Genomic DNA, 11,803 nt, shown 5'->3' with positions numbered 1-11,803 from the left:
GTAATTATCATGGTTACTTTTTTTTAGTCATTAGATTATTATTGAATGGTTGAGATTAATTTGAAAATTAAATAAATATAAATAATAATTAACTTATAACTTAATATTCACCTAATAATTTATTTTCTTATAAAACTTTAATGAAAATTAATTATATTTTCAAATTAAATTATTTTAATTATTAATTAATTTTTCGTAATTTATTATTAAATAAGGATCTTTTGCATTTTTTCCCTTAAATTATTAAAATTTTATAAAAAAATTCTTTATAATTTAATTTTAACACTTTGACATGTACTAAATCGTGTCTCCTAAACTTTTTTGGCCGTTAAAAATTCCTCCTAAACTATTGAGATTGTTAAATTTAAGGACTTTTGTCTAATTTCATTCAATTATATTGTTTCAGTGATTGTTTATGTACTAAAACATGCTCCTCAGACTTTAATATCCACCAAATTATACCCCTCAAACTTTGATATGTACTAAATTATGCCCTTTAAACTTTCATCCATATTTTTTTACTAAAATTAAACAAAAGTCCTTAAATCTAACAATCTCAATAGTTTAGGATGAATTTTTAACGGTAAAAAAAGTTCAAAAAACATAATTTAGTGCGTGTCAAAGTTCAGGAAAAAAATTACTGGTTAGCCTTAAAATTTTATTATACTTATAACTTTAATTTAAAAAAATTGTAAAAGGCTTAAGCTCAAATATGGGCCTGGATACGAAGAGCCCAATCAATAAGCCCAAAATAATGTCTTCTTCCCAAACCCCGCTAGGGTTTTTATCTATAGTCTATACATTACCTCCAAAGCTGATTTCAGCGGCTTCTTCTCAGTCATTCCCTCATTGTGCACAAACGAACTAGGGTTTCTCTCTAATTTCCAACCATGGCTGAAAGAGGAGGAGCTGAAAGAGGAGTAGGCGAAAGAGGTGGATTCGGCCGAGGCTTCGGTGGTCGCGGACGCGGTGGAGACCGAGGCCGTGGTGGTCGCCGACGCGCTGGGCGACGTGAGGAGGAGGAGAAGTGGGTTCCAGTGACGAAGCTAGGTCGTCTGGTTAAGGAAGGTAAGATCGCATCCCTAGAGCAGATCTATCTCCATTCTCTACCAATCAAGGAGCATCAGATCATTGATACCCTCGTCGGACCAACCTTAAAGGATGAGGTCATGAAAATCATGCCTGTTCAGAAGCAGACACGTGCCGGTCAGCGAACCAGGTTCAAGGCCTTCGTTGTCGTTGGTGACAGCAACGGCCACGTAGGTCTCGGTGTGAAATGCAGTAAGGAAGTCGCCACCGCCATTCGGGGTGCCATTATTTTGGCTAAGCTCTCTGTGATCCCTGTTAGAAGGGGTTATTGGGGTAACAAGATCGGAAAGCCTCACACCGTTCCTTGCAAGGTTACCGGAAAGTGTGGTTCCGTGACTGTCCGAATGGTTCCAGCTCCCCGTGGTGCTGGGATTGTGGCTGCTAGGGTTCCAAAGAAGGTTCTTCAGTTCGCTGGAATTGATGATGTTTTCACTTCATCCAGGGGATCCACAAAGACTCTTGGCAACTTCGTCAAGGTTTGTAATTTAATTATTCCTTTTCTCATTCATAAACATTGCTATCTATTATTTCGTTGTTTGCTTTGAATATGTAAATTGGCAAGTAATTGTGAATAATGAATGATCATTTGGACAAGTTAAAGTCTTTGGTGAAGTGAATGTGATTTTCTTTACTGGGGTATGAAACAAAATTTGATTAGTTATTTGAATTTTCATTACAAATGATGAATATGTCTGGCACAATCAATCAAATTTTGGGCAAGTTTAAGTTTTTGATGAAGTGAAAGTGATTTTGTTAATTGGGTGTTAACCAAAATATGAAATTGAATTTGGTTTTGTGAACTTTGACAGGCTACATTTGAGTGTCTGCTGAAGACTTATGGTTTCTTGACACCTGAGTTCTGGAGAGAAACTCGATTCACAAAATCTCCATTGCAAGAACACACAGACCTGTTGGCAAAACCAACTGGTAAAATTCTCCACCTTGAGGCACCTGAGAGAGTTGAGGCCTAATCAATCATGTATTTTTAGCAACTTATTTTTTTATGAAAGAACTTGAATTTAGTTTTGGGGTCTCTTTTTTTTGGTAGTGGTACTACTGTTAATCTTAAATTTTGATTATGGATTTATTATATTGCAAATGTTATATGATAGTCGTTGATCATTAAATTTTTGTTCTAGAATACCAAAATCATACCATGTTGTCCTTGTGTTCCCTAACTTTACATATTGTCCGAACTTTAGTGAAATGAGATTTTCATAAACATAAACAGTAGAGCCACTGACGAAGTGGAATGACTGAGTTCTAAAGCAAACCTCAGGTAGCCTTTTCATACCGATTATGAGGAAGAATTGGAATTGTAAGTAAAATTATTATGTTGTCTGGTAGTCAAGTCTTCATGTTTGTAAGTATAAAATAGCAAAGTTACTTTTTTATAGGAAAACCTATTGCAAAATTTAGTACCAGAAACATACCACATTCCATTTCCCATCATCATTACTTTTCAACTCTATTGCAAAGACTGGACGAAAAGCTTAAGGTTTAATTTAAACAGAGCTACAGTTATTTTATCATGAAAAAGATTACTTTAAAATGTTTAAGACTTCTCTTCTTGTAGTTGTGTGTTGCATCATGGTTTCTTCTGAAACAAAACTAACTGTGATGTTTTCTGTTTTTCATAAAGCAATGAGAAAGAGAATCTCCATCTCTAATGCTATCAGCAAGCTCTTTTTTTCTATAGCACTATAGCTATACTTAATTCTGTACTTAAATGTGTATTGACATCCATCTAAGCTGAGCAGGCAATTTATGTGCAGACTATTATATAAAGAAGCTAAAATGACTTGAAAGAGTTTTCATCAAATCAAATGGTAAACTTTAGAATTTGTAGCTAAAATATTCTCCAAGGAATTTTAATAAATCTTATCTGGGAGCTTAGAAAAGCTTCAAGGAAATCTATAGCAAATGTACAAACAAGACAATGTGGACTGTGTTTGAGTTAGGGAAGAAAGTAGGTCCTTTGCACATTGAATTCTTCATAATCTAAAATGGCAAGGCTTCACAGTGCTCAAATCTGTGTTGCAATTGCATTAAAATAAAGGATTTATCTTAAAGACTAATGGGATAATCTTGTATAAGAGTCTGTCATTCAATTTGAGTGAAGATATACCTGATGGAAGATTGTTGGATTTATCCAGAAAGTAGTTGGACTTGTTCTTCAGCAATTGAAATAGAGAGAATGTGAGCAATCTTGTCAATATTCTCCTTTCTCCTTCTTACACTTTTCTTCCAACAATGGACATTCAGAGATGCTAAGAGTTATAAGAGAGGCTACCAACCCTTCTTCTGGAAAAGGACTATTATTTAAAATGCACTCTTTGAGTCAGTGCCAAACTCCAATTGAACCAAAATTCTAATTACTCATTCAATATCTCACAATAGCCTCACAATTACATATTTATAGTGATTTACACTCTTTAAAAATTACTAATAGTCCCTACACTAACATTGATGGTGGGAATAGTCAACTTAATAACTCACTACAGCACGTGATTGATGAATTGGCTATCAATCAGCCACTTCCAAAAAAAAAGAAAGCTTATTGTTGAGTCTAAAAAAAGGACTGAAAATGAATTGGGCCAGAGTGTTGCCATGTGTGTTGAAATTGAAGTGGGCCTTGTATCAAATGAGGAAGAAGTGGGTAACATGGATCCTATTGATAACATTGGGCAAAAAAACTCGAATGGGGAGGGCTCCGAATCACGGACCTGCCAAGGATTATGAGTATTTTAAGCTGGAATTGCCGTGGGCTTGGAACCCCGTGGACCGTTCAATTCCTAAAGGATATTATTATCCAAAAGAAACCCAATTTTATTTTTCTTTGTGAAACACTTTGTCAAAAAAGAAAAGGTGGATAGATTGAAAATTGTTATTGGTTTTAAGGGTTCTTTCACTGGGGGAAGTCAGGGACATAGTGGTGGGCTTGCTGTTCTTTGGAGAAATAAGGAGGAGGTGGAAGTCAAAACTTTCAACACAAACCATATTGATATGATTATATCTGCCTTCGAATGGTCTCAATTTCGTCTCATAGGAGTCTATGGAGAACCAAATCGGTCTAAACGAAAGCTCACTTGGAAGCTCATCAGTGATCTTGCAACTACAATCAATCTTCCGTGGTGTCTCATAGGAGACATGAACAATGTAACTTGCCAAAGTGATAAAAAAAGGGGAAGACCGTATCCAAATTGGCTCATTGAAGGTTTCCAAAATGTGTTGGCTAGCTGTGATCTCATTGATATGGAGATGGAAGGTTACAAGTTCACTTGGGAGAGAGGAAAAGTTCCTGAAAATTGGGTTGAGATCAAGCTTGATCGAGCTCTTGTCACTCCAATTGGCTAGATAAGTTTCATAATGCAAAGCTCACTAATCTTGAAGTTTCTACCTCGGACCATTGTCCGATTCTCCTTGCCTCTGTTATACAACTTTAACAACCATCGACTCACAACTTCAAATTCAAAAATGCCTGGCTCCGAGAGCCTATGTGTAGGAAGTTAGTTGAAGACGTATGGCTGCTGTATCATGATTTACCATTTGCAGCAAAAATAACCAAGTGTTTTGTAGTGTTAACTGATTGGGGAAGAGAGATTACTGGCAACTTTAAGTCAAGGATTTCTCAGTGTAAAAAATGAATTAAGCTTTTAAAAGGTCGGCGCGATGCAGATTCAGCAAAGAGGTATTAGGAGGAAAATGAAAAGCTTGCTGAGATGCTTACTCAGAAGGAGATATTTTGGAGACAAAGATCAAAGCAGTTATGGCTAAAGGAAGGTGATCACAACTCTAAATACTTTCATGCTGCTGCCAAAACAAGAAAACACAACAACCAAATTAACTCTCTTTGTGATGATTCAGGCATCATGGTTGGTTGGGATAATGGTCTTCAAGATGTAATGGTTGGCTATTTTCAACAACTTTTTACCCCCTCTGTTACAAATTGGAATCAGGTGATAGATTGTATTCCAACAACTATTACCCCGCTACAGAACTCGTTAATATTGGCACATGTTGAGGAGTGTGAAGTCAAAAAAGCCTTGTTCCAAATGCACCCTGACAAGTCCGCGGGGCCTGATGGCATGAGTCCGGGATTCTATCAAAAATTCTGGGATGTTGTGCGACATGATGTGGTTCAGTTGGTTAGAGATTTTTTTCAGAATGGAACTTTTCCAAATCAATTGCCTGACACTAATATTGTCCTTATGCCCAAGAAGAAACAGCCTACTTCGATGACTGAAATCCGGCCCATCTCTTTGTATAATGTACTTTATAAAATCTTTTCTAAGGTGCTTGCCAATAGAATTAAGTCGGTTCTTAATCAGGTTATTTCTGAAACTTAAAGTGCGTTCATACCTAACCGTGTGATTACCGATAACATTATGGTTGCTTTTGAGATAATGCATTACATGAAGAGAAATTTTTTTAGGAAGAAATGGTGTTATGGCCCTCAAACTTGATATGAACAAAGCATACGATAGAGTGGAATGGCGCTATTTGCAGGCTGTTCTCATCAAAATGGGGTTTGATAATCATACCACTTCTCTCTTTATGAAATGTGTCACTTCAGCTAAATACCAGATTGCTCATGTTGGCCGTTTATTTGGCTCTATTATTCCTGGGAGAGGATTACGTCAAGGTGATCCATTGTCTTCTTATCTGTTCATTATTTGCACAGAAGGCTTCTCGGCATTACTAAAGCATTATGAGCATAGACAGCAGTTAAGAGGCATTCAAATTGCTCGTGGGGCTCTAGTTGTCTCTCACATGTTCTTTGCAGATGACATCTATATTTTTTGTAGAGTCAGTGAGAGAGAAGCTACCAGTGTTCTATCCTGCTGAATGTGTTTGAGCAAGCTTCTGGTCAAAAGATAAATCATGACAAGTCATCAATCTTTTTTAGCCGCAATACTGATGTTCATACTAGAGACGCCATCTGTGGTGATATGGGTATTCATGAGGCTGATGACAATGGTACTTACTTAGGCCTCCCAAACTGTTAGGTTATAATTAACCTATATTTCGGGTCTTTAAAGTTAGCATTATCTCGTCTATTGGTGTCTTTTGGAGCAGTTTTACGCTTGATTTTCATTATTTCAGGTTCCCGGGGTGTTAAAGTTCGAATTCAGTCAAATGGCGAAAAACTGGGACAAACTTGGAAAAAATTGGAAAATTCGGTTCCAGAAGCATCAGTAGTCGCGACCTCCAGAGAGCCAGGTCGCGACCCTTTTTCCTGGTCGCGACCTTGGTCGCGACTTCGTGAGTTTGGCAGAAACTCGGTTTTTCGAGTTTTGCCTGTAGTCGCGACCAGCTTAAATGCTAGTCGCGACTAGGTACGGAAATCGCAGATTTGACCTAATTTTGATTTTTTACTCAATTGGAGGCACACCACTCATCCCTATATAAGGAATACGACATTGAAGGTCAGAACCAAGCAAAAACAGACCTAATAGTGGAGACAAGTGGAGAGGAAGCTATCTTGAAGACCCGGAGCGATACCACCTTCTAGTTTCTTTCTTTTACCCTTTTTATTCTTCTTTATGTTTGTTTTTATTTCTGAATTAATCATGGATGTTTTTAGAGTTATTATGAACTAAATTTCCCAATAAGGGAGGATGATGATTGTTGTTTAAGTTTATGCCTAGTTAATAAATAATTGCCATTCCTTCATCTTATGTGTGAATACTATCTTTATTTGTGTTTAATTCCATGTGTAAGCTTGATCACCTTTTACATGTTCTATGATCTTAATTCGAAATCTGAAAAGTGAGAATTGGGAATGCTAAAATTTGGATAGTCTAGGTTCTGATGTAAAACGAAAGTATTTACATAGCCTCAGTGACTAATAGATTATTGCTTAATGCTGATTTTGTGTTGATCTAGTTAAGAAGTTAATTAGAGAACATATTATTTAGAACCTAAAAGATCTGAAAAGAGTTAGGTTAATTTATAATCTGTCTTTCACATTGAGATAAGGATAGCAATTAGGTATTAACATAGGTAGCTTGTCAACAGGATTCACCTCCCTAATCTCTCATCTTGATTAATCTTCGTTTATTTTCTCTTTAATTTCTGAGTTATTTACTTTTAAAATTGCACACTTATTATTTTACCAAATAGAATCATAAGTATAGTTTAGTAGTACTTAATTTAATTCCCTGTGGTTCGACCTCACTTGCGTGAGATACTACTTGATACGTACACTTGCGTAATAAACAGAAAAATCGTAACACAAACATAATAGGTAGGAAAAAGTTAGCAATTCTGGGGTTCTTGAAGGAGAAAGTGCAGAAGCATATTCAGTATTGGGATGGGAAACTACTATCAAAGTCAGGTAAAGAGATATTGCTGAAAACTATAGTCCAAGCCCTCCCCAACTATGCAAAGAGCGTCTTTTTGCTACCAATTGAAACAAGCAAGGAAATGGAGCGTGCTATGTGCAAATACTGGTGGAGTTCTCCTTCCAAAAAGGATAAAAATATCCATTGGATGAGTTGGGATCGTATGTGTAAGCCAAAACTGAAAGGAGGGTTAGGCTTTCGTAATCTCTATGATTTTAATGTGTCTCTCTTGGGCAAAGAAGGATGGAGGTTGATGATACAACCTCAATCTCTAGTCAACCGAGTGTTTAAAGCCAAGTATTACCCCAATGGCTCTTTTCTTTCAATTGAGATAGGTGGGAGCCCAAGCTTTGTGTGGAGAAGCATTATGGAAGCACAACTGTTAATTAAAAAAGGTGCTGCAATTCAGGTAGGATCTGGTGCATCAGTAAGTATTCTCAATGACCCGTGGTTGTCCGATGCTTCAGACCCTTATGTGCACACTGTTAGTGACTCTCTTGTTGACAAAAAGGTATCCCAACTGATGACTACGGAGCAAGATCAATGGGATATGGATATACTTCATGACATTTTCAATGAGAGAGATATTAACTTAATTCTCAGCATCCCTATTCAAGCTACAGAGTTGGATATTTGGTATTGGAAGAATGAAAACCTGGGACACTACACTGTGAAGAGTGCCTATGCCATCATTTAAGAAGACAAGCAGCAGCCTGTAACACCTGATACCTCAGGTTTTTGGCAAAAATGTTGGCATTTAAAAGTCCCACCAAAGGTAAAGAATTTCTTATGGCAAGCCTCTACCGATTGTCTTCCCACAAAATTCCAACTCCAAACAAAGCATGTGGCTGTTAATACTTTGTGCCCATTTTGTAATCTCGAAAATGAAACCATAAGCCACATTTTAGTCACTTGTTCTTTCTCTAAAGCTTGCTGGATAGAGTTAGAACCATGGGTCTCAACTGATGTGGAGGGAACGTTTTCCAAATGACTGAATTCGATCTTTGAAAAATGGAGAGGCATGAGTAGAGAGCTGGTGGCTATGCTTTGTTGGGCACTTTGGAAGAGTAGGAATGAGCTGGTGTGGAATCAAAAGCATGTTGAAGTTAAGGATGCTGTAGTTTTGGCACGTACGGTTCTTAATCAATGGCTTTATGCTGAAGACAAAACTTTTGATCCATCTTTAGGATTGTTATTTCCTGAAGATGGTAATGAGAATTGGACCTTACCAAATGTTGATACGATTAAGATTAATATCGATGTTGCAATATTCTCTTCAACTAACTGCTATAGCTACTCTTGTGTGGCTAGAACTCATACTGGTACACTGTTGGAAGCCAAAGCCAAATGCGTAAGAGGAGTTGTATCTCCTGAGGTGGCTGAAGCTATTGGCATACATGAAGCATTAAGTTGGATTAAAGACAAAAAGTGGAGCCGTGTGGAAGTAGAATTAGACTGCCTAGTTGCTATTCAATCTATCCGTAGCCCTTCTACCATGTATTCCTATTTTGGTAGAATTATAACTAAATGCAAAAAGTTGTTGGATGAGTTAAAAGATTGTCTTGTTTCTTTAAAATTTGTTAAACGGTATGTAAACAATGGAGCTCACTATTTAACGAGATCCACTTGTTTTATAGTTGATCGTAGTTTGAGTGTGAGCAATGCTCCCTCTGTATTGATGAACGATTTGATTGTTTAGTAAAATTTATTCCTCTTTTGTCAAAAAAAAAAAAATATAAATATTTCTTTTTATTATTATTTTGAATTGACCAAAGATAATTTCAGAATAAGTGACATCTTAAGTACTCGTGTTGGTATGTAACAGTCTATAAAACAAGCAGAGATAACAGTCTATAAAACAACCAGAGTGACATGCGGTGACATGCGCGGAAACATTACAAATGCTCACATTAATGTGACAATAGCCTAAATGCAAAAATACCAATTTACTAGTCTTTATTATATTAAGGTGTGCTGTATATATCACATCGTACTCTGCCACTGATCTGCATCAATTCTCTTGGAAACTAATCTCAGAATAAGCTCATGAAGAATGGAAATTATTAATGAGTGAAGAACAGAAAATTGCAAAATCAGATTGTTGTTTATGATATTAACAATGTTTTACATTGCAATGTGGTGTTTTTACTCGTAACCTGCGACGCATGTGCATGCATTAGCACCATTTTAAAACCAATGAATATGACATTTGTTGTGTCCATTTGGTCAAGAACTTATGAATGTATCACTGTGTTTCAGATAATCTTTGTTACTATATCAAGAAGAAGTAATAATAATCAATACTAAACTTAAGAAGAATAACATTAGTACCAAAAAGAGACCCCAAAAATGATTTTAAGTTGTTTCATAACAAGAAAAAATAAAATAAAACACAAGTTGCTACAAAAACATCATTTAAAAGTGGATTTGCTTAGGCCTCAACTCTCTCAGGTGCCTCAAGGTGGAGAATTTTACCAGTTGGTTTTGCCAACAGGTCTGTGTGTTCTTGCAATGGAGATTTTGTGAATCGAGTTTCTCTCCAGAACTCAGGTGTCAAGAAACCATAAGTCTTCAGCAGACATTCAAATGTAGCCTGTCAAAGTTCATAAAATTTCAAACTTTGGTTAACACCCAATTAACAAAATCACTTTCACTTCATCAAAAACTTAAAATTGCCCAAAATTTGATTGATTATGCCAGACGTATTCATCATTTGTAATGAAAATTCAAATAATTAATCAAATTTTGTTTCATACCCCAGTTAAGAAAATCACATTCACTTCATCAAAGACTTTAACTTGTCCAAATGATCATTCATTATTCACAATTACTTACCAATTTACATATTCAAAGCAAACAACGAAATAATAGATAGCAATGTTTATGAATGAGAAAAGGAATAATTAAATTACAAACCTTGACGAAGTTGCCAAGAGTCTTTGTGGATCCCCTGGATGAAGTGAAAACATCATCAATTCCAGCGAACTGAAGAACCTTCTTTGGAACCCTAGCAGCCACAATTCCAGCACCACGGGGAGCTGGAACCATTCGGACAGTCACGGAACCACACTTTCCGGTAACCTTGCAAGGAACGGTGTGAGGCTTTCCGATCTTGTTACCCCAATAACCCCTTCTAACAGGGATCACAGAGAGCTTAGCCAAAATAATAGCACCCCGAATGGCGGTGGCGACTTCCTTGCTGCATTTCACACCGAGACCGACGTGGCCGTTGCTGTCTCCGACGACAACGAAGGCCTTGAACCTGGTTCGCTGACCGGCACGTGTCTGCTTCTGAACAGGCATGATTTTCATGACCTCATCCTTTAGGGTTGGTCCGACGAGGGTATCAATGATCTGATGCTCCTTGATTGGTAGAGAATGGAGATAGATCTGCTCTAGGGATGCGATCTTACCTTCCTTAACCAGACGACCTAGCTTCGTCACTGGCACCCACTTCTCCTCTTCCTCACGTCGCCCAGCGCGTCGGCGACCACCACGGCCTCGGTCTCCACCGCGTCCGCGACCACCAAAGCCGCGGCCGAATCCACCTCTTTCGCCTACTCCTCTTTCACCTCCTCCTCTTTCAGCCATGGTTGGAAATTAGAGAGAAACCCTAGTTCGTTTGTGCTCTCAGTGAGGGAATGAGTGAGAGAAGAAGGCGCTGAAACCAGCTTTAGAGGTAATGTATAGACAAAAACCCTAATGGGGTTTGGAAGGAGACTTTATTTTGGGCTTATAATTTGGGCTCTTCATATCCAGGCCCATATTGGACTTAAGGCTCTACAATTTTCTTTAAAGTATTTCAAAAATATCATATTTTCTAGGAGTATGCATAAAAGGATCAAATCTAATTACAACCAACGAATAAATATCGGATATTCAATGGATTGGATGTTATTTTTAAATATCTAATTGAATCACATCAGATCAATGTTGAATAAGATGTTCAAAAATCCAATACTATCGAATATCAAGTTGTTGTTATACTTAAAATATACGTAAAACTAGGATTACAATTTGTGTTTTTTATGGGGATTAAATGGATCCAACTAATACTTCATCTAAAATATCGGATGGATTTAATCCGATTCAAAAAATAATAAATTTTAAATATTAGATAAATTCGAACTAATAATAGATATACATAAAAAAATATTTAATAGATAGAACCGATCCAATCCAATATTCTATTGAATTTGATTAGTTCGAATAATTGAAATTAATTAGATCATATCAGTTAGAAGAATTCAACATCCAATCTTGATAGACCTTAAACCATTAAATGTGGTCTAATAAACACTCTTAATTTTAGTTATTTTAAATAAATCTTAGTTACTCCTTTATTTCATGTTGTAATAATTAGTTAC

General features: G+C 36.7%; 3 protein-coding genes across 3 annotated transcripts; 2 read left to right on the top strand and 1 right to left on the bottom strand.

Annotated features, from left to right (window-relative positions):
* The first annotated feature begins 747 nt into the window (after positions 1-747).
* LOC115725439 (small ribosomal subunit protein uS5w-like) lies at positions 748-2,216 on the top strand. The gene is made up of 2 exons (XM_030654956.2): positions 748-1,565; positions 1,899-2,216. The coding sequence occupies exons 1-2, from the start codon at positions 891-893 to the stop codon at positions 2,058-2,060; spliced, it is 837 nt and encodes a 278-aa protein (XP_030510816.2). The 5' UTR covers positions 748-890; the 3' UTR covers positions 2,061-2,216.
* Positions 2,217-8,457: 6,241 nt separating this feature from the next.
* On the top strand, positions 8,458-9,135 carry LOC115694899 (uncharacterized). The gene has a single exon (XM_030622002.2). It carries the CDS (start codon positions 8,458-8,460, stop codon positions 9,133-9,135), a length of 678 nt encoding a protein of 225 aa, XP_030477862.2.
* Positions 9,136-9,740: 605 nt separating this feature from the next.
* On the bottom strand, positions 9,741-11,196 carry LOC115725123 (small ribosomal subunit protein uS5w). The gene is made up of 2 exons (XM_030654553.2): positions 10,353-11,196; positions 9,741-10,029 (listed from the first exon to the last, which is right to left on the bottom strand). Exons 1-2 carry the CDS (start codon positions 11,025-11,027, stop codon positions 9,868-9,870), a joined length of 837 nt encoding a protein of 278 aa, XP_030510413.2. The 5' UTR covers positions 11,028-11,196; the 3' UTR covers positions 9,741-9,867.
* Positions 11,197-11,803: the final 607 nt, after the last annotated feature.

The sequence above is a fragment of the Cannabis sativa genome, chromosome 6, assembly GCF_029168945.1.
Source record: "Cannabis sativa cultivar Pink pepper isolate KNU-18-1 chromosome 6, ASM2916894v1, whole genome shotgun sequence".
Lineage (NCBI taxonomy): Eukaryota > Viridiplantae > Streptophyta > Magnoliopsida > Rosales > Cannabaceae > Cannabis > Cannabis sativa.
The sequence above is the reverse complement of the archived record's forward strand: the minus strand, read 5'-3'. Positions and strand labels throughout refer to the sequence as shown.